At 41.1% G+C, this 27956-nt stretch overlaps 2 protein-coding genes and 1 long non-coding RNA gene across 5 annotated transcripts in view; 1 reads left to right on the plus strand and 2 right to left on the minus strand.

The window, feature by feature from the left end:
* Window positions 1-17: 17 nt before the first annotated feature.
* On the minus strand, window positions 18-2512 carry LOC116231208 (sulfotransferase 1B1). Of its 2 annotated transcripts, XM_031596839.2 has the most exons (8): window positions 2390-2486; window positions 1637-1785; window positions 1389-1517; window positions 1173-1270; window positions 934-1060; window positions 756-850; window positions 504-684; window positions 22-431 (listed from the first exon to the last, which is right to left on the minus strand). In XM_031596839.2, the coding sequence occupies exons 2-8, from the start codon at window positions 1782-1784 to the stop codon at window positions 319-321; spliced, it is 891 nt and encodes a 296-aa protein (XP_031452699.1). In that variant the 5' UTR covers window position 1785; window positions 2390-2486; the 3' UTR covers window positions 22-318. The 2 variants fall into 2 exon arrangements, with proteins under 2 accessions (XP_089995276.1, XP_031452699.1); XM_090139150.1 differs by lacking the exon at window positions 1637-1785 and having other exon boundaries at window positions 18-431; window positions 2390-2512.
* Window positions 2513-2536: 24 nt separating this feature from the next.
* The window catches only part of LOC149918164 (uncharacterized), a 138172-nt gene continuing 112752 nt past the window's right edge, over window positions 2537-27956 (plus strand). The window contains exon 1 of one of the 2 annotated variants that reach the window (XR_016466044.1): window positions 2537-2558. This is a non-coding gene — a long non-coding RNA (uncharacterized LOC149918164). Of the gene's footprint in view, window positions 2559-7508; window positions 7619-27956 lie in introns of those variants that run through there. The other variant, XR_016466045.1, reaches the window with a different exon arrangement.
* LOC116231207 (sulfotransferase 1 family member D1-like) lies at window positions 3370-5239 on the minus strand. Its single transcript, XM_031596838.2, has 7 exons — window positions 4722-5239; window positions 4494-4619; window positions 4316-4413; window positions 4092-4218; window positions 3901-3995; window positions 3617-3797; window positions 3370-3504 (listed from the first exon to the last, which is right to left on the minus strand). The coding sequence occupies exons 1-7, from the start codon at window positions 4924-4926 to the stop codon at window positions 3392-3394; spliced, it is 945 nt and encodes a 314-aa protein (XP_031452698.2). The 5' UTR covers window positions 4927-5239; the 3' UTR covers window positions 3370-3391.

Consider the following 27956-nt stretch of genomic DNA (forward strand, 5'->3'; position numbering starts at 1 on the left):
GAAGGGAGGAGGACGGAGTGTGTGTGGGAGGAGATGTTTGTCAGCAGTCTGTGTGCCAGGAGGGAGGAGCAAGCGCATGGGAAGTTCGGAGTTCATGGGTACTGAACTCAGTGGCCCCAGTCTGAGGAGTGATCATGGGTGTGTCAGGGATGAGGCAAGCGCAGCGATGCAGCAGCACACAGAGTGGGCTCAGGAAGGACACTTTATTTCTCTCCAGCAGCACCAAGAAAGGGGAAAGAGCCCATGGTGTTGCTCAGGTGGTCCTGTGGGCGTGGGTGGGCAATATGGGGCTATGGAATGAGGACAGGAGAAGGCATCTCAGATGTGTGTGCGAAAGCACAGGTCGGTGCCTGCCATCTTCTGCGCATAGTACTGGTCAAAGTGTGCACTCTGGGCCACGGTGAAGTGGTTCTTCCAGTCACCGGTGATGCCTGGGGGGGTGAGAAGGGGCTGAGCAGGGCCAGAGGGGATAAGGGGCCTGGGAGCCCTCTGGGGCTGCTCACCTTTGCGCATGAAGGGAGAGACACCCTGGTCCATGAGGTGGGAGGGCACAACGCTGTAGTTGGTGCTGGGATTGTCCCGCATGGCCTCAAAGGATGTGTGATGGGCAATGGCCTCCAGTGCCACCTCGGTCAGCTCGCACCCCAGGAACTGGGCCACCTTGGCAATCTCCTGGCAGAGATCCTGAGGCAAGGGCTGGTGCTCAGCCCCAGTACCACCAAGCCTCAGCCCCACCATCAGCCCCAGTCCCTCACCTCCTTCATGTCCTCATAGAAGAGGTAGAGGATGGGGTGCTCCTGCCGGCGCTCCCAGTAGCCCCGCACGTGGTCAAACCAAGAACCATAGGCCACTGTGTGGGGAGAGTGGCCATGGATGTCACCACATGGCAGCATCCTCAGTGTCCCCATTTGCTCCCATGGGTCCCCCCCCCACCTTTGCCGGCCATGAAAGCCTCCAGGTACTGGTCCCATGTCCCTGGGTGAGGGTGTAGCTTGTTCATCAGGTCAAAGTGGTAGTAGGAGACAGCCACATCCTTGGCATTGCGACCCACATAGATCATCTGCAGAGGGGCTGGTGTTGGTGGTGCATGGGGATTTGCAAGGTACTAGTAGGGCTGGTCACACCCTTAGTTTGCAGAGTCCCTCCTGTTATGTCCCCTCCAACTTTGTTACCTTGCAGCCTTTGTCCCAGAAAGTTTTGGGTAAGATGGCAGCTGGGATATGAGTCTTGATGACACGAGGGGATGGCATGTCTTCCAGTTGCTCTGTGCCTACAAAAAGCACTCCCACTACTAGTAGGGTACACCTGAAAAGCACAACCTGCTCCCACTCTTTTTGGCCAATATGGCCCCTCCAACCTGGGGGTTACCTCTGCCCAAAGCCCACTACCTGCTGGCATCTGCCCGGGGGCAGCAAACTCCAGCATGGGCACCCGGTTGACGATGGCATCCCGCTTGCACTTCTTGGGGTCACCACCTTGAAGGATCATGTCCACGATCTCGCTGATCCAGGTGGTGCCTGGGATGGAAGGGACAAGGGTCTGGCTGGTGCTGTTCCCGCCTAAACCCATCACAGGCACCCAAATGCACCTCGACTCTTTCAGTGCAGAGCCCCTCTCCCGTGCTGAGGCTGCTCACCAGACTTGGGGAAGGTGGCCACTACAATGTCATCAGGGCGGCTCTGGAAGTTATCCACTCTCTCCCAGTTCTGAGCAAAGGCACTAACCATGGGGATGGCATGCACAGTGCTCCAGGGCTGGCGCAGATAGGCATCCACTGTGCTCATCCTGATGGGGACAGGGGACACAGGATAGCAGTGGGGTCGTCATAGGGCCACCTCATCCCTGTTCAGGCCCTGAAATTCCTGCTGAGCTCACCGGTCCTGGCCATGGGAGGAAACCCATGGTGCTGGTGTCCTGGGAAGTGGCCCCTGCCTCCTGTGAGGTATATTGGGAGCCCCTGAATTTTGGTGCCAAAGGTAGGGAAAAAGAGGATGCCAAGAGGGGAAGAAGCCCATGTCCTGTCTGGCATCAGCTTTTGGGTCAGCAGGAGAAGAGTTCTGAGAAAAGTGAGTGCTGTCCCTTGGGCAAAGGGCAGATCCTGAAGGATAACTTGTCCTTTTCCTGGTGTTGGTGTGGGTGGCATGACACACCAATGCATCTGGCAAACCAAAGATTTGCCCCTGTCTCTAGATCCCTTGTGCAATCGTAGAGATTCCCAAATCCACTTCTTAGGGCCTGCACCACCCCGCAAAGCTGGCCTTGCAGGGATCGACCAGCAAGTGGCTAGCCAACACTCTGCAGCTGGCAGGGAAACCAGATTCCCCCCCTCCTGAGCCCCTCCGGTCTTCAGGCTTAGCGTTTCAGAGGCTGGTTGGGGGCTGCTCATTACCTGCTGCAGTGTGACGCGAGGAGCAGGGATGCTCAGCCAGCAGACACGGGGGGCTTTATTTTCCTTTCCCCACACAGAAGATGGAGGCGGGGGGTGGTGCTTGGGAATAGGGACGTCATTGGGGGAGGGAAAAGGCGTGCGGGGTCTGGAGCCGACAGCGGGTTGAGGGGTGAGTCCAGCGTCTATGATGGGCAGTGCCAAGCTCAGCACCCGATCCTAAATGGAGCTGGGGAAGGGTGTCACTTGCATGGGGCTCACTGCTGAGACACGGCACTTAGGCTCGTGCCCAGAAGGCGGGTCTAAAGTTTGCACGGTTGCAAAAGAGCAGTGCCTGCAGCAGCCAGAGCACTGCTGGGAAAAGAATTTAAGGGAGACGCGCTGTGCTGGGAGGGAGGTTGCACATCTTTTTGGCAACGCCAGCAGCTGGATACACGTGGAGATGTTCCTCAGCACCGAAATTCACTATTTTGGAAACTCATAAAACCAAAGCTGGAAATGGCATAGATGGGAGATTTGGGGCTCCAGAGCAAATCCTTGATGCCAATGGGGTGGAGACCAGGTTACCCTAGTGATGCCTGAGCAGAAGCATTGCACCTGTGGGTGAGCAGGGATGATCCCATGCCACTGTGCCAGTGAGTGGGTGCTAGAGTGTGAGTGGGGCATGCGTTGTTTCCTCTTGCCTTTGCCCTGCAAACCTGGGGCTGGTGCAATGGCAATGGATATTTCTGCCCTGCCACTGCCCACTCTGCAAAGCAATCTGCAGCAATTCAGAGGCATAAACACGTCTAGGCAAAGAGGCACTGTGGGGCTGTGGGCACCTTCTGGCTGCTTTGGGGTTTTTCCACTCACAGAGAAGTTGTTGAACTTCTTGGCAACGCTCTGTCTATTGCAATTTATTACAGGAATAAAAATGAATGGTAGTGTGCCCCAGACTGGCACTGCTGCAGCAGGAATCCAGTACCTGCTCCTCACTGGGTGCAGAGCCCCCAAGATGTGCACCCCTCATGCCTCCAACTGGAAGCAGAGATCCGAGCCTGCCATGTGCTGCTGGTAGTGCTGGTCAAAGCGCTCATTCTGGGCCACAGTGAAGTGATTCGCCCAGTCACTGGAGATGCCTGAGGGGGTAGGAAAGCACGTGAGGCAAAACCTGCCCCTCCACATATCTGCATCCACAGATGAGGGCTGCAGTGTGCCCTGGGGTGCCAGGCACCACAAGCCAAAAGCCACCTTTCTGCATGAATGGGGAGAGGCTGTGGTCCATCGGTGTAGTGGGCATTGTCTCATAGTTGGCAGTAGGGTTCTTCTTCATCTCCTGGAAGGAGGTGTGGTGGAAGATCCTTGCCACCGTCTCCTCTGCCACCTCCTTGCCCAGGAACTGCAGGATCTTCTGAACCTCTCTCCATGGGTCCTGAGGAGCAGCAGGAGTGGGGATGCTTGCTGCTGGCACTCCCTCAGAAATGGCTTGGGGCAGCAGAGGTAGGCTCCAGACCCTCCCTCCAGATTACCCTCACCTTCTTCATATCCTCATAGAAGAGGTAGAGAAGCCGCTTCTCGTGCCTCTTCTCCCACCAGCCCTTCACGTGCTTGTACCAGGAGCCATAGGCCACTGCAGGATGTGGGTAGGGTTAGCTGAAAAATGGCACAGCAAAGGATGCCCTCCTCACTGGCATTTATTGGGGTAGTCTGGGAGTTCAGCCCCTACCTTTTCCATCCATGAATGCCTGCAGGAACTCGCTCAGTGTGCCAGGATCAGGGTGGATCTTGGCCATCTGGTAGAAGTAGTAGTAGGAGACTACGACATCCTTGGCATTGCGAGCCATATAGATCACCTGGAGGGAGCCAAGGTTTTGGTTGGGGGGGCAAGAGCGGTGTCCCCTCACTTCTGCCCCACGGGGAGAGAGACTGGGAGCTGCTTCATGGCATTACCTTGCAGTCCTTCTCCTGGAAGGAGGCCGGGAGGAGGTGAACTGGCAGGTGGGTCTTCACCAGCCGTGGGGATGGGGTTTTCTCCAGCTGTTCAACACCTGCAGAATGGAGGCTCAGTGCCCTGACCCCACACCTGCCCCAGCACTGCTCCTTCCCTGCACAGCCCTCAGATGCTCACCGCTCAGCATCCCAGGGGCCTTCATCTCCAGGAAGGGCACCCGGTTATAGATAGCATCCCGCCGACACTTCTCCAAGTCGCCATCATGGTAGATCGCATCCAGGATCTCGCTCAGCCATGTTGTGCCTGCAGCCCACGGATAGCATTACAGGGGCAGCAGTGTAGGGGCTCTGAACTACCCAGCTGTGCACCATCCTTCTCCTCCCCATCTCACCTGGAGCCACTTACCAGACTTGGGGTACGTAGCGATTATCAGGTCATCGTGCCGGGCTTGGAAGGCCTCCACCTGTGGCCAACCTGCCACAAAGGATTTGTAGAGTGGGATGTCGTGAAGGCGGCCCAGCTCCTGCGTGAGCACCTCATCCTTTCCCATGCTGGCAGCAGGTGCCACACACTGTCTGTGCCTGTGCCCAAAGGAAGGCACAAAGTCCATCCCAATCACGTGTGGCCCTGCAGGGTGGTGAGAGCCTCCTTGCCCGGCCCCACTTGGCTGCTTTCCACTGAAAAAGCAGTCGGTCCCTTCGGAATGAGATGTGCTCAAGCAGGACAAGAGTTCCAACTGCCCCTACAGCAGCCCCATGGCACAGTCTTGCTGTTGGATGGTTTCTCTTAAGCGCCAGCAGAATAGTGAAACGCTGCTCGGCAGGGGCAGGGAATGCCTGAGCCCAGCAAACCCCAAGGAGGAGTCGCGTTTTGGCGCAGGGGGAGCCACGTCGTCCCCCGTCCCCTTCGCTGCTCCGGCCTGCCAGAACCCGAACCTGCAACGGCCGAGTGCGAACAGCCCACTCGCGGCGCCCTGCAGCGATAGGCGACCGCGTGCGCTGCGCTGCGCCCGCGAGAGGGCGCTGTGGTAGCGGATGCCGCGGCCTGTGACGGTTCCCGGCCTCGTGAAATTAGCGATCTAATACGTGAATTACAGACGGCAGTGCCTCTGTTGACCTCCTCTTAATGTGTTCTCTTTCTCCGTTAAGCAACGGACTAAGGCTCTGTGTGGTGTTTTTTTTTTTTCTTTCTTTTTTTTTGGAGAAATGAAAATGCATACCTCCCATCAAGTAGTGTGTTGAACTTTTTGCTTGTCCTATGGGCTCTTTGAGGTGTCAAAGATGTATTTGTCTTCCTGAATGCATTGCTGAGGTCTGGCTCTGTTTGGGCTTCTGAAAAGTAAATCTCCAAACTGTGTCCCAAAAGGCAATAAAAACACCTCTTGTGAGATATATTTACAAACTTAGTGAAATTAAAAGTGTTCCGTTTGCATCAACATTAGGATATTCCTTTTTGGGCACAATAAGAGATTGTATCTTTTCCATTAAACTCAGTGAGAAAACTCTTCAGTATCAAAGATAAAGAGTTTTACCTAGTAGTTTCATCAGAGGGAAATGATCAATCAGCATGCAGAGATGTGTACTGGAGTTACAAGTGTTAAGTGAATATAGTAATTTGCCTTGCAGACCGTTGTAGGAATTACTTGGGAAAACTTAGTCAACTGTGTTAGAAGTACAATGGAATAAAAGAAAAGAAATTTTCCTTCCTAATTTTCTATCCCTTTAATTTCTGACTAGAGTTCTCAAAAATAAGCAGTTTCAGAACTAAGAAGTGAAATTTAATAATACTTCTATTGTATTGTCCTTATATGATTAATAAACTCAGTACATTCCAGTGTGTTTTCTAACTTATGGGTCCGTAGCTGTTGAAACCATGAAGCATATATGGAAAATGAATATAACATGCATTTTCTAAAAATTGTGGTAAGTATATAGGGTGTATTTTGGATATCGGTGTGCTTTGAGTTCCAGTTAATTTGGGAATTTTACCTGTGTGATGGTACTTCCATTAAAGATAATTTGTTTTCACACTTCTCTTTTCAGGTATCTGAAATAGTATTCATACCTTATCTTAAATTGGAAAGTTGCAGGGGTACTATCAAGTATCTATGAAACAATTGCATGGGCGCTCATGTGCATATATAAACATGTCTGTATTACCTTCTCTAAAAGCAATACAAAGTGTGACATTTTATGCCACTAAATGATTAAGATGTATTAAGAGTTGAATTCAAGTTCTTTGAATTAATGAGCTGACTGAGGCAGAACAGATTACACAAGCTTTACAGCTGAAAAGCCAACTGCATCTCGTGTAGCAAGTAATTTAAGGAATAGCATTTGATTCCAGACATTCTTTATGTTCAGGTCAGTTGGTATCATATGACTGTAATAAAATATTTCTTCTAACCATTAGAATCAAAATATTGCAATTAAGATGTGAAGTACTGTTAGCCAGCAAAATAAAGCAAAATTTAAAAAGACAGCAATGAGATAGAATGACAAACTCTTGTGCTGCTTGTTTTGATTCCTCCCTGCAGTGAGGATTTTATGGCTATTTTAAGATGTCCAACCTCTCTCCTAATTATTTTCTAGGGAATTGTGAAAGTTCTGCTTCTCCTAGTATGGATATTTTTCTGATCAGAGATAGGCAGTAGAGACTGATCTTCAGAAATAATTATGCACTTTCTACTGAAGCCATTACAAATGAAACCCCTGAAGTAGAACTGATGAAAGGCAGATGGTCAGATAGTTTTGTTTTGAAGGAGAAGCAGGCAGAACCATCTCCTCCTGTGGCAGGGTTATGTTCTGGCACACAGAGCAGCTGAAGAGAGGAAGAATGTCATGTATCTAATGTGATTCCTACAGCTAAAGGAACAGAGAAGTGTCTTGTTCCACCTGGTTGGGTTACTTTAGCACAGGTGTTATTTCCTTAACAGGTACTTCGAGGTAAATTTAGGCAATAGCTACTAAAGAAAAAGAGTAAAAATAGATCAAGAGGTATGTCACCAGTCCTTGGATCTAGCATTGTACCAAGCTGAGGTCTTAGATCCACGGGAGGCAAGTCAACAAAAGCAAATTGTACATGTTCACCTGTATATCATTTTATGAGAACCATTAAGTCTCCGCCTGAACCAGTGATTGAGCACCTGGAGAAGGGGTGGAGCCAGCTCTAGGAGCACAGGTGTGAGCAACTCACTTGTGCCAGCCCAACCACATTTAAGGGCTGGCCAGCACAAGGGATGGGTTTTCACTTGGAGGTTCTGTCCTGTGGAGTGTTTGGTAAGCTTTGATCTTCAGAGAGGGGTAAATGGTTATTTACTTATTTGATTGTGACCTTTGTCTTTCATGGATACTTTAAAGTTGGCTTTAAACAGTTATGTTTGGTACTGCTGTCTCTACGATAATCTGATTGGATGCTGCCCTTGGGGCAGCAGTTCCCTTATGTCTAGGTATTTAGGGATTCCAGAAGCTTTGTTTTAGCAAAGGTGTCTTGTAGTTGTGACAGATGTTCTAGGGATGAAAGGAGTGTATTCTGAGCTCTGGCTCCATGCCTGTTGAGACCCTGAACAATCTGGGACAGCCTGAGGGATGTAATGGTGGCTGTGGATTTATTGTGCTATCCAGATAATGATGTTTCTTTGTTTTAGTCATTCACAATAGTATGGGAAAGCTAATAGAATTGTTTTTTAATTTCTGGAAGGGATCTCTGTATTATCTAGTTTGTTTTACGTAGTGATGGCCTTTCCATTTTCCTCTTAACTGCTGTGTTAAGCCTGATAGGTGGTTTGTCCAATGTATCACTTCCAGACATTATGTGAATACACTGGGGATAAGAATTCAACATTTTGCTAGATAATCAGTTTAAGTAGTTAATCAGAGTTAAATATCTGTGCTCTGTTTCCTGTTTAAATTTGTTTTCATTTGACTTCAGCCTTTGACCTTGCCTTGTCTTTTAGTTATACAGCATCTATTTTGTATCTCTTATTTTTGCTGAAGGTATCAACTTTTTAGTCTTTTTTAGGTAGATTAACCTACTTTAAATCCCACTCTAAGCTGTGTTCTCCTTTTCTTGTATAATTTTAATGCCTATTGCTGTACCTTTTCTAGCTTTGTAAATCTAATGAAAAAACTGGCATGAGAATTGGGTGTAGTATTGCAGGATTGATCTCATTAATGTTACATTAAATAATATCCATTTTCTTCTATTCAGTCCTCTCCCATTCATAGATCTAAAGATAAAATTCAACTTGTTAGCCATAGCCTGACAGAGAAAGGGGAGTGTTTCCTCCTTTTTGACTCTGTCTTTTTCCTTAATTACTCTGAAGAATGCAGTGTCCAATCTATAAATACTATCTGTATTTTCTATTCCTGGATATAATTCCAAATTTGGCAGTGGTAAAATACATTTTTAACATCCAAGCTTGCCAAACAGAACTGTATTTTCATATTTCTTTTCTAGTTGTTGAATACTGGTAAACTTAGTACTGATGCCAGAAAAACCCAATCAGATGGAGCTGTACTGAATGATGATTTCTAGTGGTTGTCTATAAACAAACTGATTTCTGAGCTGTTTTACGTGTGCTTTACTCATATTTAATGAACCATTTTTTAGTTACAATAGAGAAATCTGAACAGATTTCCACTAAATGCATGATGTGATTTAAACAAGGCTAAGTATAAAATGAGAGCTTTATTATACTATTCCATATTACTTGAATTTTTTAATTAATTGAGTCAGATATAAATTTTTTAGTTTGTCTGAATTTTTTTTCAGTTGAACTGCTTGCCTCAGTGGCAGACTGGTAGTTCTCTTAGAGTCTCCTAGAGCACTTCCACTATTGAAACATTTATGCAAAATTATCATTATGAAACAAATGCTATCCTCAAGTTTCTGTGAGGTCAGTGTTCTGTAGAGCATTTTCAGGTGTTTTGACTTAATGTTGCTCATTCTTACTGATGAGTTTTGAGAATCTTTCTGAAGAGAGAAAGCTTCAGTGAACACTTTCTTCTGTGTATAGCTGTCAATACTGGCATCTCAGAGCATTTCAGTATTAAAAGTTTATGTTGACTTTACTGAGTATTCATTCGAAGAGAATATGAAATGTCATTGCATTAGTAACAAAACAATATAGGAATATCTTAGTACTTCTTGATGAACTTCAACTAGAAGAAAATCTTTAAAATTTGAAGTACCCAGTTCTATGATTTTTTTCTGATTATTTGAGTCTGGAAGTGGGACATTCTGGTTTTCAAAATAACTGGAAATCCTGATTACTTCTGGATATTTGAAGTTGTCATCAGAATGCAAAAGCTGCTGACATGGACACAGTAGGTGATATTATGATCATTATCAGCAATAGGTTGCAGAAGTTGATTTAGATGATTTATTACAAGCTGCATTTTATATTGTGATATTTTATGTCCTGTACTGGCTGCACTCAGACTACAGGCACAGAGTTTGGTTCTTTAAGGGGCAAATACAGTTCTAAATTTCAACAAGTTCCTATATTTGTTCTCATGATGCTAATACTAAGAATAGTGGGTACATTTAAAAACAAATATACAGTGTTCGATTACGTAAGCATTTGTCTTCGTAGTGTTCTGTCAAAGGTGGAGAGCTGTCAGCAGGCCATGGGATCTTGTAACTTTTACCAACATGACCTAGTGCAGAAAAAACCCAGAATGCCTGAACACTTCATGGATTTTTATTATTTAGTAATGCCTGTAATTGCTTTGTATTGGGGGAAAAAAAAAAATGCAAGCCCTTTTCCAACTATGCTTTGCAGAAATCTGGAACAGGATTTCTCAGGGCTAACTTTTAGTTATATTTCTCTGCTGGTGCTTTTGTTTTAAATTACAAATTCAGTCAAATTCAGTCATTACCTTCTGCAGATTTTTACAGTAAATGCAATAGTTACAAATGGTTTAATTTTGTATTTAAGTATTCAATAAAGCCCTCCAACTGGCCAGATTCCTCCTGTGTGAGCATGCTGATGCTTTTGTTTAGGAGATAGATCAGCATGTGCAAGTCAATGGCCAATGAAATCTCCATTATCTCTGTTTGACAGGGAATGCTTTGCAAGGCTGCATATTTTGAATGAGTAAGAAAAATCAAAGAGGAAAGAAAATCTTGCCCCTTTTTACACAACAAAAGGGGGATATTTACTGACTCATTAATACTAAATATCAGTCAAATGTGTTGACAGTTGGCAGTCTCAAGTGTTCTGTCACCTATGGGGAGCATTAAATTTAGAATAAACAGTACAGTACAAACTGAGGGACCATTTTTCTATCGGAATAGTGTGTGGGTCTCTGAAGATAATTTATTAACAGTGAAACTCAAGTCACAGAACTTCAGAGGAAATTCCAGACCATAACTCATAACTTCATGGCTTTCTATTCTTGATTATTCCCTCCTCTTCAAACTTAAATATTTCTTCATACAAAAAAAGTAAACTACCTTCATTTTTTCCCCCCTCTTGAGCATTCTTCTGGACGTGCTGTTGATGCCATGTTTTTCCTCACTTTTTTGCCATTTTTGTCAGCTTTTCTCCCTCCCTTCCCTTTTTGTACTGGCACATGTTCATTTCCCAGTGTTGCTCTTTAACTCAGCATTTGCTTTTCCTATTTCTTATCCTGTTTTTTTTCATTAGAATTCCCTTTTCTTGCGCATCAGGATGACTCTTGGAATATTCAGCCTATTAACATGTCCTATTAACTATTTTGCTCTGTGTTCTTCTCCACTCTCTGCTACTTTGTGTTTTGCCAAATTTCTTCTAAAGTGACTAGAGGAATAAAAATCTTGGCTTTGCTTGAAAATTTCATCATCTAATGCAACTCTCAGTTGGAAAGAATTTCCTCTCCCATTCATATTTCTATTATTTGATACATATATTTTATGGTGCAGGAAGTAGTGTGGGTTGGGGGACAGACTCTTCAGCAGGGCCTGCTGTTGTTGGACAAGGGGAAATGTTTTCAAAGTGTAAGTGAGAAGACTTAGGCTGGATATGAGGAAGAAGCTTTTCTACACTAAGAGTTGTGAGGCACTGGAATGTGTTGCCTAGAGTGGTGGAAGCCCTGTCCCTGGAGACATCCAAGGTCAAACTGAATGGGGGCTCTGAGCAACTTGATGTAACTGTAGGTGTTCCTGTTCCTTGTCGGGGTTCTGGATTAGATGGCTCTCAAGGGTCCCTTCCAACTCAAAAGATTCTATGATTCAGTATCCATATTTGTGAACAAAAGGGACTATTTCACAAACTGTCATTTGGAATCATTTATAATAATAAGGCATATCGCTGTGCTATTTGTATGACCTTTCCTTTGCCACCCTCTACCACATGCTATTCCTATTCGTTATGTCTTCATCTTCCAATCTGATTCAAGAGATCAAGAACCTGCTGTGTTTGGTTAGGGTGGAGCAATTCAGCTTCCTATAGTACAGGACAGTGGGTGCTACTTAAAACAAAGAATAATAATCCCATTGTCCTGAAGTGCAGTACACTGTATTAAGCTAAACAATTCCTCCTTGATGCTTACAGTATCCAATATGGTTGTCTATACATATGTTCAGACTATAAACACTATTCCTAATACTTCTAAAAAATCTTTGCCAGTAATGTCCCTTATAAGACAATATCCTTAGTTCACATTTTGTCAGGCTTTTTTTTTTTTTTGGTACAACTATCAGGAAAGCAGCACTGCAAAGTACAGTTATTGTCTAGGTAAAAGGAAGATCTTACCATGATTGTATTAGGGAAATGTAGAGGTTGTGCATTTGTTTTCAGAAGTGTATGTAATCTCTCATGGCTCTGCTGGGATATCAGATATTGTTCTTATTGCATAAAGAAAGGCTGATTAGGCCTGAATTTAAATTATATAAATAAATCTAATTTCCTTACAAATAAAAGGGCTCACAAAGTTTTTGGCTCTCTTTGTTTGGGTTGGACGTCTTTCTGGATGTTCCTAAGCTGACCGCAGAGAGCTATTGATTGTGTACAGATAGTAGTAAGACATTAAGGATAACTTGCTTTTTAGAGTTATTTAATAAGAAGTGATCATACTTCCTGGTCCTTCAGTGTTTAAAAATGAACTGAAACAAGACACTCTTCAGAGAAAATGTGAACATTAGATTTACAAAATAAATAATAGAACTGTGTGAGTGTGGACAGGTGTGGAGGGTTGAGGGTCAAGACTCTGTACTGTGACTAGTTTTAATGCACTGCCAGCTAGCCAGAAATAAACAGTCAATTAAAGTCTTCAGTAATGCAACTTCTTCCAGTTGCATATATAGGAACTGCATATCCAGTTCCTAATAATGCATTTATTAGATCCATCAATTTCAGACTGTGAAGTTTTCTCAGCCTTCTGAGAACTTACTGAGGAGAAAAAATGGATATAAGTTATCAGAACAGCAACAATTAACAGTCTGTTTTATATGCTATGCCAAAGACTGCAGGAAAATCTATCCTGCAGTTGACCCAATGATGTCAGCAGCCGTTCCATATATTAGGGGGTACTCAGCTCTAAAACTCTGTATTTGATCACATGCCAGGCCTGCTGATTCTTGAATGTCAAAGAAAACAAGGAAAACTGAGTGCATAATACACAACTGTGCAGAGGAGGGTCTGTTACTGAGAGAGTTCAAAAAGAATATTTTGGATGTGAGTCAAGAAAAAGTTGCGATTGTTTGGAAAAGAGTGTAAGGTGAAAAATACTTTGTTGTGGTCTCTTGTTTAAGGGGCCACCACAATCTTCTTCATTTTGTTAGTCTACCTGTGAAGAGCTTCCAGGTGAGTTGTTCTGACAAAAACAGGCAACAGGTAAATTGAAGATGACCAGAGCTTTTCTTCTGAATATTCACAGGAATAGTCACTGAGCTGTCTATAATTACTAGTGAAGAGGAAGACACACAGTACTAATTTTGTGACCTCCAAATTTCCCTATAATTAGTGCAGTATCAAATATCACATCAAATTTGAGCAGAAAAAAAGTTAATCATATTCATATATATATATAATATATTCATATTAATGAAATTAAAATTGAGGGTTTTTGCTATTTTTCAGAAGAAAATGAAACTAAAGAATGGTTAATAAGCAAGTGCTCAAGTACTGGGAAAGGGAAAAAAATCAATATTACGTGTTCCCCTTTTTTAAGGTCTACCTTTCATTGATAGGTAAATCTGCGTACATAAGATAAAATCACTGCAGCCACAGACTTGTTTTGTCAAACACTCCTTCAAAATTCTGTCTTGTAAAAAGGGCTGCTCTGGAAGTAGTGCTTCCTATTTTATGATGTTGACCTATGATGTCAGAGACAGATGTTTGTAATTATGGCAGTAGAGATTGAACCTTCACATCAGCACCCCATTGCATTTTGTTGCTGTGCAACACATAGCAGCAGAGAAACAGTCTGACAAAGTGGTTTCTGATGTGGAAGTGTGTATGAAGCAAAGGTGTATCATCAGATTCCTCCATGTGAAGAAAATGGCACCCACTGATGCTTGCTGAATGTTTCTGGAGAATGGATGTGGGCACAGTGATATGGTGGATAGTGTGTTTTTACAGTGATGACAGTGAAAGGCAAGCTGTGTTTTAGATGGTCATGCACAGATGTCACACTACAAAATGAAGAGCATCTTGATCACTTCATCCATGCCAATCAGCTAACAGTGTTGACTGTTGAAAAATAGTGTGTTGTGGCTGAGAACTTTATCAAGTAGTGTTATTGTGCTCTTTCTAGCTGTTGTAGTTTCCATGGAAAGAAATAGGAGTGATTTGAGTACAGTGAATAATGCTACACTTTCCTTCATAGTTCAGAAACATCAGATTGGTTATATCTGGAGTATTTTTGTTCAATATGTGTTTGTTGTGGAAACACAGCAATCTGCTAGTTAGTAGGAGGCAAGCTGAGGTACCAGTTCTATGGGGAATCCTGAACAAGCAGCTAAAAAGCAACTGTTTAAAAATGAGCAACACTGTTTCAGATTGAGACAAATTGAGAGGCTCTAAGGCATTGTCTTTATCAGGTTTTGTAACTCATTGGATTGCAGAAGCAGTGAAAAATGTTTTTTTAATGGCATTGATGGGGAAATACCTTCTAATAAGAAAAACAAAGTAGAGCTGAGTCTCTTTTATACAAAAATAAAAGAAAAAAAGGTAAGTCAGTAACTGCCTGTTTGACGTGAATTACGTGTGAGAGTGGCAACCTCTGCTTGATTTTTTTTTTAAAGAAAAATCTGCATGCAGCTATGGAAATAATTATAAAACTGCAAATTTACCATGTTTTCAATAGAAGTTGCCATCTTAGTATACGAATTGTTATCATGCAGTAATACTGCGTCTTAAAACACTCCTGTCTATGTGTCTGGAGTGTCTCTGACACAGAGTGCCTGTTGTAATATTCTCTGTCAGTGTGACAGCACAGCTGGTTTGCCTCTGTCACTACCTCCCCCTCTGCACATTCCAGTGCTTAATATTTCTGCTTTCCCATTTCTCACCTTAGTCTTGTTCTTATGCTCTTTGAACAGTCATGCTTGCTATTTCAGTTGACTGAGTCACAGGCTTGTCTTCTTAACACAAGTGAGGGACTGCATGTGTGTAACTGAGAGAGGAAGCTGATCTTCTGTCATTAAGATAAAAAGAAAAATGGTCTTGGGGACTATGTTTTCTCAAGGGTTGTTCTGTGACATGTGACTGTCTCTCTGTGGGTCTGCTGTCATGCAACATCTTCCTTTTTTTAGTCTAATCTCCTGTAATAAAGCATTTGTTGGTTCTATATCTTGGTCAGTTTGACAGAACATAGGAAAGACACTGGGGTGCTGGTTTTGTTCAGCTTGTGTGGCAGCAGCATCCACAGGTCCATACTGTTCTCACATACATGTGGCATGAGCAGCAGCACCTCCAGCTGCAGGAAGAACTAATGTACAGCCATAGCGTGATTCATTTAATATTAAAGAAATCATAGTACACTTTAATGTGTAAATAGTGAGAATCAATCATTTGCTCCAAGGCTGTAATTGCCAAAGCAATATTAAAAGACACTTAAAGCAATAGTAGTGAGAATACAGTGCTTTAAATTTACTTCTGAGTTTCTTTAGAAAGTCAAATTGTTTTCTGTATACCTTATGACTTGTCTGGCAGCACATTTTATATATATATATATATATGTATATATGTGAGATGTAAATTCAGAGACACAGTGCAACCAGTTATCTACAATTTCTATTTTTCAGTACTGTTCATATCTTTGCTTATCCTCCATATTTCTTGCACTTAGTTTGTGGCATGGTTTCTAGTGAGGATTTTATGATAATAAGGGGGACAATTGATGTACTTTCCTCTCAGATCATCATATTTAGGAGTTAAAAACTCAAGTTTAGACTAAGGTAATAAGGAAAATTGAGTGATACTTTTTTCTGTGGCTTTATCTTGCCACTGTCCTCCTAAGGAAGAGAAAGCTTGAATCACGTGGCACTGAAGATAATCTGGGGTGCAATACGAAGCATCATTAAACTTGTGTACTCATACCACACGGTTACTTTCTGTTCCTTTGTGTACTAATAGCATCCACAAATACCATATGTAAACATCCCAATTACTACTCATTTGTGACTGCTGCCCGCTCTTGATTTTATTCCATACTGTTTTTGTGTACCTCATGGAGGAAGGTTTGTATGTAAGCGCTATATTTTTCATATGAAAATTACATTAAATTGGCTAAGAAGGATTGATATCACAATGTGATGATGGAGTGGACTTCAGACTTGTACCTTTCAACTTGTTCTTTGAAAGACTGAAATTTATTTAGCTTTCATGTTGGATGTCAGGTAAGGACCATCATTTATAGTACAAACTGAGTTAGCTGAGCTTATGATAAGAATAAAAAACTACTTTGTTTTGTGTTTTGCTGCAAGAACTAAAAATAGCATGTAATATTAACTAATATTGTTGAAATAAAGCTGTTTCATACAAGGTTTAGATTATTTGAGGTCTGAATGTTTTTTATAACACCACAGTTTTGTAATGGCATCAGAGAATTCTGCCATTTTATCTTAAAATATAAAGAGAGGCCTAGTTGCCAGGCAGTATTTCTTCCAACAAGTTTGAAAAAGTAATTTTGATAAAGTTAATTGACCATCTTTTACATGTCCTGAGTATTTCTATTTAATTTTTTGGTAACTTTAATGATGAGGTGTGTAGTCTTTTACCTCTGGATGTTTTCTAACTGTTGGATCCATCAGGCATGATGGAAATTGTGTGCAGTAGGTTTGCAGGTTGGAATTGTCTTTTGGTCTTGGAATTGTTTTTTCATAGTTAGGTCTCAGCTAAACAAGGAAATCACAGAATCACAGAATGGCCAGGGTTGGAAGGGACCTCAAGGATCATGAATCTCCAGCCCCCTGCCACATGCAGGGCCACCAACCTCCCCATTTAATGCTAGACCAGGCTGCCCGGGGCCCCATCCAATTTGGCTTTGAACACTTCCAGGGATGGAGCATCCACAACCCCTCTGGGCAGCCTGTTCCAGTACCTCACCACTCTCTCTGTAAAGAATTTCCCCCCTGATGTCCAACCTAATCCTGTAGATTTTTCTTTGCTGCTTGTGCATGCAGAATGACTCATTTGTGTTGTACTTTGACTTTCTAATTAAGTGATTGAGTTACAGTCCAGTATGGAGTTTTTAGATTGTTTTTTCTCATAACGAATCTTTTTAATACTATTGGACTGTTCTTGTTTTTATTTTTTTGTTGAGCTAGCACTTAAAGCTATCTTATTCACAGGGCCTAGATCTTCAGATTATGTTGTTTCTGTGAGAAGGAATGTGTATATTCTATGTCTGTGTTTTCTTATACTGAAGTTAATGGCAATGCCAAACAAGATAGCTTAGAGAATACTTTGTTATTAAATAACAGTCTATATGATGAGCCACTTTTTAGCCTATGTTTTTACCATGTAAACTCTATTGTAATGATGGTAATTAGTTTTGTATAATAACAATTCAAGACACTTTGCAATGGTTCGTGATAGAAACTCTCCATGTGCTGGGAGAATCTATGAAGTGTGCTGAATAAATGGTATCTGATGCTCCTTTGATTATACTTTGAGTGAAAATCTGGCCAACACATGAAATGCAGCTTATTTTTGCTTTAGCTTAAAGAAAAACAAAAAATGATTAAAATGACATTGCAGATGACTTCTTATGTCTGTAGTTTTGCTCACCTCAATGATTGTTGCACAGAGTCACACTCATGCAAGACAACTGTTATCTCTGCTTCATGTGTTATTTTAAAGGCTTTTCTTGGTCCCATATCATTTCTCTGCATTCACTTTTGCTATTTTTAACTTTCTGTGGGTCTTCTAGTCTTCACTTTGTAATGTGATATGTTTAATGTGTAGTTCTAGGAATGTGATTTCTTTGTTGAAGTGTCTCTGGGTGCTACTTGAGTCTGTCCTTGAAAAGTGATACTTTTCTTGTTTTTTTTTTCCCTGTGTGTTCAAGTATTTTTTGTTTATTCTTGACAACCTTTCCAGATAATGTAAACAGGTTATCTGGCCTTTTGTCGAGCTGATGAAATGACTTACTATTTGTTCTTTCAGCAACCACTTTAACTTCTTTGGCAGTATTATCTGAATACTTCCTCTTGTGTTTTTACCTCTTTTTTTTTAACTGTTCTCTCCTTTGTTTTTTAAAGGTGGTTTTCTTCTGCTTTTATCTAGGAAAAAAGCAATCTCCAAAAGTGTTTTTGAAATGCTCGTGCTTTCTTTGGCATGCAGACCCTTATAGCTGGTCTGTAGGTTTATTCTTCTGGGAGCCAGCTGTAATTAAATAACGTGTGAGATACCTCCTTGGAAAATCAGACCTTTGTCATCATGGTGTCTTCTTGAGATGGACTTGGGTCATATATCAGAAATATGCTCTGTGGTTTGATATGAAATTGCTGATTGGGTATTACGAATAATTTCTTCTCAGAAAGGGTTGTTGGGCACTGGCACAGCCTGCCCATGGAGGGGGTGGGGGCTGTCCCTGGAGGTGTTCAAGAATCATGAAGATGTGGTACTTAAGGACATAGTGGACAATATCGATGGTCAGTGGATGGTTGGACTGGATAATCATAGAGGTCTTTTCCAACTTTAATGATTCTATGATTCTACTGCTATGATACTTTGTATTTCATCTTTTTGGTATGCTCTTAGTAATTGCCAGGAGGGGCATTTTTAAAATCTGACATTCACACACTCTCCACCTAGTTTTCACATCAGTTTCTCAACATGTGGAAAACATAGATCTGGTTATTCTTGTACTATGTGAGTCTGGGTCCTCTTGATTTCCCGTGGTCTTTTCTAATATACTTTATAAGAATCCTTTGGGCTGCCTTTTAGCTAGGAGATGCAGTTTCACTCAGGCTTTCCACACACGTGTGGATTTTAAGAATGACAAGTGATTCTGTAGCATGTTTAGCTTCATTGTCCATATCCCCTTTCTTTATTCAAGATTAGGTTATAAAATACACAGAACTTTGCAATTACAAAATTTCTTAGATTATTGATCAAAGTTACTGCATTGAGAGATAATAGCTACTCTCCTTTATTGTGTTCTCACAAAAGATTGTGGCAGATAATCTTATGGAATAATGGCAGTCACAGCTGTTACTATTGTTTAATTGAAATTGCAGTACTCTTAATTTCAGAGTTCTATCTACCAAGCAAGGGATAGGAAAAATGTTTTTTTTTTTTTAAGCCTTAGGCTAATTGCTTGTCTAGTAAAAAGTACAAAAAGATATAAGAGGAGGCTGTCTGGCACAAGCCCTTGCTGTAACAAATGTTCTGTGTGGTAAGGAGGCCTAGGTTGAAATGGCATAGAAATCTCTTCTGTGTCCAGACCCAGCATGCAGGTATAGCCCACACATATAAGTCTGTGTTTTCATTTGAAGTTTGCTGTTGTGGGACTAGAAAGAACAAATAAATTATTTTAAACACCTTAATTCAGCCTGATTTTTCTCTCTAGTGGGATTCCATGGATAGATAGATTAGCAGCAAATGTCACATGCACCTTAATAAAGCTTTTGACACTGACTAAAATGATATTCTGTTAAGCAAATGAGTGCAAGACAGTGTAGATTAAATTACTACCAAGGGAATGTAATTTGCTGCTAAGTCATAGTGTAAGTATTAAGGGTTTCTGTGTCCATTGTTCATAGTTCTGTGGTATAACTGGTAGGACTCAAGCCATAGGGATCTGAACAGCATAGCTATCTCATTCCCTTTTGCCTATCGCTTCTCCTACCCTTTTCCTTGCTCCCTCTTTCTCTTTTGCTTTCTTCTGTTTTCTCTTTCTGTGAACTGAACTGCTTCCCATTCCTTCTCACTTCAAAGCTACATTTTTTAATGTATGTGAAGAGGATTGGTTGTAAGAAATGCTCTCAGAAAATAATTATAAAATGAAGTTGTCAGATAGTTCTAGAGTCATTGTGAACATACAGAGGTCTTTTTTTTGTATTGGCAACTTGCACAAACATAGCAAATCAGATGAGGAAAGGCTGGGACAGGACTCAATTATCCTCTATTTAGAGGTGGCTCTGGCATCCTTCCTAAATTTTTTTGACTTAGTGTGAATCTGCCTCTTGGAAACACGCAGAAAATTTCTGGACTTCGTTCTCTAAGTGGGGAAAATCCACAGTATATTACCAATTGCATTTCACTCCTGTAGTCCCCTCCTGAAGTTGGACATGTGATTCACATTGCTGTGTGTCTTGAAATAGCCATACTGGATGCATATGCATTCAAATGAAAACCCTGAACACAGCCTTTGCTGTTAAGAGTTTATAAGACAAACACCGTCTATATTTGGAATCTAACCTCCCCTTTTTCCTTCCTGAAGAGGTCAGGCTTTAGAGCACATGTGCAGTGAAGTTCCTGATATTTACAGGAGTACTTACAGATGCTTGCATTAAAGTACGAGCAGTACTAATTCTGTTCATACTAACTGCTAGATTATGTCAAAAGTCACATCCTGTGGATGGGAAGGGGGGGAAGTACACAGAAGTACTTCAGAATCCTCTGTTCTCTCCCTTGCATGAGACAAGTGATTCATCAGCAGCTGCAGACGAATCCCACCTTCTCATGGGTTCCTTAGCACTCAGTATCATATTAAGGACTACACAGCATCTGCTTGAATTCCCTTTCTTCTGTGGCTGATATCTTCAGTGAAGAATACATGGATGTATGCTGACATTTTGGTGTTCTGACAGACTGTGAAAGTTTTATGACTTAGATCTTGCTAAAACATCAATCCAAAGGTAGTTAGGCTGCCAGTTCAGAAATAGAAGTGGATGTTCAATAAGAAGCAGGAAAAATTTTGAAGCAAAAATAAATCAGGAATATTTTTAACACAAGAATCAAACTTAATTATTGCTATGACTGAGATAATCTCTGGAAATCTTAGTGTTTTTTTTTTAATGTAAAGCTGGCTAATTTTTGCTGTTGGAAAAGATAAGAGCATTTGAGAAAGCTATTGAGATTGAGCTGATGGTGTATGAGGAAACTTCTGTTAAAACAATATCAGTTCTATTCACTTCATACACATATGCTTCTACTGAAGCATAGGAAGAACTTCAGGAGTAAGACCAACAAATTCAAGCTCACAGTGGGAGGAATGGTTGTGTTGCATGGGTTCAAAACCACAACTTTCTTTTACCACTTGAGTAGAAACTAGAAGAGACAAATACAGACACACACAACTCACAGTCCTCATGTCTGATGTGGCAAATTATATGGTCATGGAGTTCTGACTACTACATAATGTGGCATCACAGGCTATGTCTGTTAGCACTGATGGGAGATGAAAGCTGCTATTGGCCTCTCCCAACAAGCTCGTGTCCAGATGAAGCTCAGGGCAGCAAGCATGGCTTTGAGAATTTTTTTCCTTTTTCAAGAATATTATTACCTTTTTCTGTGAGAAACTTGATTGAGAAAAAAGAGGATTCTGACTTGAGATTCAAAAGAACTTAAAAGTAAATATAAGCTTATGTCCCATGGTAGTTTTAAAGCAAAAATTATTTTACGTTGTGAGATAGCTGATTGGTAGTTATGTTGCAGAGTCTAGCTGCGAACCTTGGCTCTGCTTTGGCCTAGAGTCATGGCATTCAGCTTGTTGCAGTGTGTGGAGTATGTAAAGCATTCAGCTGTATAAATCTATAGTCTCTAAGGAACAATCTTTCCATATCTGACATTAATGAGGCACACCTGCACAATGTTTGACTATTAAACAGATCTGTATTGTTACATTTATCAGAGCTATCTGAATCTACCAGTATACCATAACTAAAGCAATAAAAAAGGAACAGCTTGTTTATTAGGAATGCAACATTTTCAGTGTTTTGGCTTTCATTCTTTGCAACATCTGTTGTACAGCACTAGGCATGATCAACATCTACTTATCTACGTTACATGTTCATTGAAGCAGTAATGCAAATTTTTGTCACTGGGGAAGTGGAAGGCAATAACTTCAATTGTTATTGAGGAAAGGTAAGTTGTCAGCTTTCTGCATTTTTGTTTAAAGGCAATTTATTATCATTTCTTAAATCTAATTGTGAAACAGAGTTGTTTGGCTAATGATATGTACGCATGAGAAAGAAATGGGTCAAAGTTAAAATTTAAAAACAGAAGAAAGGAACGCAAGATTTAGAGCCAGCTGGTATCTACAACTTCACCTGCATCCTGTTAAAGTGAATTTCTATTCTAATGCCTGGCTTTATACTTCATGGGTGGAGAGATTCTAGTCTAGGCTTTGCAACACTAATGGCTAACTACATGTTTCCAAGTTTGGGGAACTGAGGGCTGGATCAGGACTCCTCAGTAGTGCAGGCAAAGTTTAGTTTTGTGGTGCTGTGTTTCTGAGAAGAGTAGTGGAAAGCAGTTGGATGAAAGGATCTGGGTGGGATTGATGGAAGTAGGAGAACATAAGGAGGGTGTGAGTGGGAGGAGAGCCCAAGTGAACAGGAAGGCTAAGAAATGGTTCATGTGTGTCTAGGGTGAATCCAGACTGGTGAAGAATTCAGAAGAAACAGAAGGAGCAAAGAAGCTGAGGCTGCTCTAAGGTGCTGTGGAAAGCTGTGTGACTGGAGATTCTCTCTCCTGCCTTCATGCAGTCTGACCTGAAAGTGTGTGATGTTGCCTCCATGCTCTTTTTGGGGGGGTTCCATACTAGGTTCTGTCCTTCTCCGAGACTCCACGATACTCTTTTCTTTCTTCCTCCCTAACTATGAATCTTCTATGAAGTGTCGTGTCGTGTGCCTGTGAGAATGAGGGAAGGCCAGGGAGCCACAGTTAATTCTACTACCCTGGGCTGAAGAAAAGGGAATGGAAAGGTTACTGCTGGGAAAGACAGACCCTTGCTGCGGTAGTTGTCTTGTAGGTAACAGCTCCCTGCTGGGAGAGCACTGATGGTGGCACATCTGGCCTTCTAAGGCTTCAGTGTTTGTAAAGTGGGGATTAGTAAGTAGGTTATATTCATATAGAAAAATATTCAATATTTTTGAATGGAAATGTGTCAATGCATACTTCTGTTTTTCTTTCTTTTCTTATCATTTTTCTCTACTTTATGAGAGAAGTAAAGAAATGCCAGGCCCTGTGAACCATTATTCCCTAATGGTTTCCTGATGTTATAGTGTGTTGGATTGTTTTTTAATTAGGCTGACACTGGAAAGCAGCATATTGTTATTTCTGTACACTTATTGTTTCCTTGTTACCTTTTTTCAACTTCTTTATTTAATGTTGTCATTTATAATTGTTTCTTTTATGTACTTGAACTGTTGTGATTTTTTCCAAATATTGACAGTCTCCATTCCCCTTTTGCGATGTGCTTTAACTGGCATGAAACCAGAGGTAGGAACTCCATCCTTCTCTCGAAGATTCTTTTACATCAGAGGTCTTTCTTCGCTCTTTTTGTGCACTTCAGACCAGTTAAATTGCACAAAATGAATAGGCAGTACAGATAACTGATGCAACACAGTAGTGTTAACGCTTCACATTTTTTCGCTACTTAGGCTGTCTCTGTGGAAGACAGTCATCTTCAGAAAGAAATAAAGCTGTGGGGTGTGTAAGTAAATAAGTGTAGGAAGTGCAGCCAGAGAACCTATGTTTGCATTCAGTTTACATTCAAGTTGTAAGTATAGGTCTATAACCATGCATATTGGGCTGAATGTCATTTATTTATAAGTACTTTTCTGAGATTGCCTCTAACTTTATAGTCTCGTTCTTTCCTCCCTGTCTGCATTGTTCTATCTGTATTAAACAGAATTGCTTGTTGACAGAGATGTTCACCATATTTTTGTGTGAAATAGAGGACTGAAATGTCTATAGCAGAAAAGATATCCCAAAGAGCAAAATAATCCAGCAGTGAGTGGCAGTAGTACACCTGCCATAAATGAGAGCTCTACTCCAAGAACAATCTGCAGTCTCTGGAACACTTTGGGAGTTGTGGATATATATCACAGCCTCTCTCTCCTGATAATGCATTCTACAGAACAGAAAATAAAATATTAGGTTAAAAAGTGCTGTAATGTAATTTCAGAAAAACTGAATACTTTTATCAAGAGTACGAGAGAGTAATTTGTCCAAGATCTGTGACTCTGGTCTTGATGAGGGATTATTGTCAGTAACCCCCTGAGAGTTAAAATGTTTGGATATTAAAGGATGTGGATGAACACAACTGAAAACATTAAGCTACAGACCAAGTGATGGAAGTATCTACTGTTATGGAATGATATCTCAGTAAAATTTTGATGGCTGTTCATCAAAACAATACAAGTTACCATTCATGGAGATAATTTCTGAGTTTGTTCTTTAGAACTAGGGGAGAGCTCCTTTAAGCCATGCTCCTTGATAGTCTAGCAAAGAAAGTAGTGGTCCTTCACTATACCTAACATGTTCTCATGCCACAGGTTCACAGTTTGCTGATGTTACTGCTTGAGAACCACATAGCTTAGAGTTCTACAGGGAATCTCAGTAGGCAATAGGTAGCTGTGATTCTAAGGATCTGCTCAGCTGAAACTTAGCCATATCAGTCATTTTGCTTTAGGTAGCCTGCTGTAAATGTACAGGTAGTGTCTAAACATTATTATTAGTTTATAATGGCATTAAATTAATATTCATTTATACTACAGCTCTTTCTGTTGAATTCTAAGAGAATCGAAGCATATTCCCCAAGTCATTCTGAGGCACTGAGGATAGTGCCTTGAATTTCAAGCAAAACATCTCTAATGGGAGTACCCACATTTCTTTTATTTCAACTCTTCTGTTTTAAATAGTCATTTTCCCCAGAATACATATGCAGCATCCTCTCAGCATGTTGAAAGCTTTATTAATTAAATGTTTGTGGAGGATCCAGATCAAGAACTAGCAAAATACCAGCAGCATGACTTTAATCTCCTCTCATGCTTTCATGTGTCTGACCTTTAGAAATTCCTCTTTTCTTTTTGTTCATATCATGCAACACATATCATTATGCATTCATTGTACTTCTGAAAATTCATAAATATTGTATCACCAGCATTGAAATAAGGCTTATGAATCAAAGCAATTTCAAAGATGTCTTCTTAAAATATATATATTTCTCTTCAGGAATATAGAGCAGAGTCGCATAATGTAAATCGAATACATTGGAATAGTTAAAGTAAAAGTAAATTACATTATGCTCAGAATCATATGTCAGAAAGAGGTTTTGCCAATTCATTTCTTCACTTCAATTATCTGTCATATCAACTAATTTATTAAGGCTTTCTTTCTTAGCATCTGTTAGGTGAGAACAACAATCTTGACAGTAGTACACTGAGGAAAACCTGTGAGCCACTGACTGTGAAATGCTTATGCTGTGTTTGGATGTTCTCGAAGTGCGCTTTTTCCCTCACTCAAGACCCTAAAAGAAACTGCCATGGATGCAATTTTCAACAATGACTGACTGTTCTGGGGAAAAAAAAATGGTCAAAGTACATTCAATTTTAAGTCATGCATAAGAACACTGAAATTTGACTTGAGACTTTTTTAGTTGGGAAGGAGATTCTCAACAGGTAAGTTTAGTGTGTTTTAATCTCAGACAAATAAGGGACATGGATCAGCAGGCATGGTGGTGATGGGATGATGGTTGGACTGTATGATGATCTTTGCTACCTGCTGCTGCACCAACAGACTTGCTAGTAGTGTTTCAGAACAGTCAGTTGTATGTTGGATTGTAGTTAAGAAGTATTTGCGAGGAAATTATAGTCTGATACTGCAGACAAAGACAACAAATTGTCTCCATGCCATTGTGATACTTTCCTTGATCATCAGCATGAAAAGCATTGTTCACATTTTTCTTCTGAAAGGAAAAGAAGCTGAAGGATGAAACCAGGGTTGATATCTCAACTAGAAGATGCCAGTTTTAGAGGCACCTGTGAAATTTTCTAGAGACTTTTGTTCCTGAAACAAAGCACTCATGATTACTAGTACTTAAAATGACTAGTAATGACATGGAGCTGTTTGAACAGAAGCTTGATGGCTCACCAGAGGGTAGGTTGCACATGCTAGCTCACCCTTTTACTTACTGGTATCAGTATTTATGGTATCTCACTTATATACCTTGTGACTGGAAAAATATGGGTTTCCCTCACTGCAGCTTTGCAGAGCTTCTGTGAGTGAAGCTTGTCTAGTGCAGAGTCTGTGCTATTTTTCTCTATGGGCACATCACTGATCCAACCCATTCCTCTGATCCTATTCAGAAAGCAGATGAAAAATTCTTTATAATAGGAAAATCCTGAGGGATTTTAAATTCTTTTAAATTTTTAAATCCTGAAGGATTTACCAAGCTCAAAAAACTGAGTTTGAGATGCAAAAATTATGTTGTGGACTGATTCCTTAGTTTTTATTCATGAAAATGAATTATTTTGGGGAATGATTATTTTAAGAAATAGAAGTTGCATGTGCTTATCCAGAACTAGAATGTGGCCCTATTAAATTCGATATTCCTATCACACCTCCTCTTTTTACTGCACATAGAAGAAACTAAGTGTGGAATAAATTCAAAACTACTTAAAAAAAAAAAAAAATAGTGAATTTTGTCCATCAACTACTTTGAAATACTTTAAAAGGAAATCTTTAGAATAAAGATTAAACCAATGAAAGTACTACCAACACTCTTGTCCTCTAGGGCCATCATGCTTCTCTTGAATTCAGTGATAATGGGCTCAAGCTTGAGTTCTGATCTGTATATCATTCAGGCACTCTTCTTGGCTTTGTTCATCAACACATAAGGGGCATGTTAGAGCAGCAGTCTTGGGGAAGCCTGACCAATTCTACATGTAGTGTAAGTGTGAGCTGGACACGGTGTAGGAGAGTGATGCCTGGTTCTTTCTTAGAATCATTCAGGTTGGAAAAGACCTCTAAGATCATCCAGACCAACTGTCCATTCACCACCAATAATGCCCACTAAACCATGTCCTTCAGTACTACATCTAAATGTTTCTTCAGCACCTCCAGGAAGTCATCTTAGATATGTTATATTAAAGCACGTATAGTTTAAGATAATCTGTTTCACTATGTGTTGGAATGCAGCTGGGGAGAAGCATGCATGTATGCCTGCAGAAAACTCTGAGAGGTACTATTCTGTTGATGAGCAATTAAAGGAATTAGACTGTGCCCTATAAGAAAGCTCATTCTAATTTGTATTCAATGGAAGACCAGAAAGTGCAGGCAGTTGGCATGTGCCAGACTAAAGGAGCAATGTGAGCATGCCTGGAAAGCACTTGTCTGAAGTGCAGACAGAAAGATGCATTTCTTGTTATACAAACAAGTTGCTGAAGTTCTGAAAGAAGAGTCAATGTCTCATAATAACAGAAACTGAATTGGTACAATTTCTATTATTCTGTAAGCCTGGAAAATTCTTCTGATTGAATTTAAGTTATTACTAAAAGGAGAGCTACACCAGTGTGTGTCTGGTTTATTGCTTTTGCATTTTAAAGGTGGAAGGGTATAAGTATAGCAAAATATTGTTGTGCAGTATCTATAATGTGAAACTACCTAAATAATTTCTGTGGCTTATGATAGTTGGGCTGTAAAGATCTTGAAATACAGAATTCTTCAACTTCTTGTTTGTGTGAATTTCAGGCAGCTGAGGATTCATTTGCCTTTTGAGGCTGAGTTTCTGATATAGAAAAGGATCAGGTGTCTGTTGTTCTGACACAACATGGTTCTGATCTCCTGACTCAGCAGCAGAATGTAAGTCATGAAACCACTGCTGCAGCCTTAGAAGCCTTGTCTAGCAGAGAATGGTTTCTGAAAGCTGAGCTGATGAGGCTGTTTTTACTTGTATTAGGGGGGTAATTGCCCTTCTCTTCACACGTACACATTTGTGCATTCTTGTTCATGTTCAGTGCATTCAGAAGAGATAGCATGCCCTAAAAGTCTTGTACTGTGTTTCTAGAAGTCTGGAAAACGAATGGGGTAAGTATCCCGTGATACACAGCCAAAACAGGAGGTTCATCTCCATAAACTTAAACTGAATGTGTAATGCATGGAAATGCATATAGTTTAAAAATTCTCTGAACCAATCAAAAATGCACTAGAACATCCTACAGATGAAGTAATTTTGAAGCTTGTTTTGTAAACCA

Source organism: Phasianus colchicus, chromosome 4 (genome assembly GCF_987193195.1).
Source record: "Phasianus colchicus chromosome 4, bPhaCol1.hap1.1, whole genome shotgun sequence".
Taxonomy (NCBI): domain Eukaryota; kingdom Metazoa; phylum Chordata; class Aves; order Galliformes; family Phasianidae; genus Phasianus; species Phasianus colchicus.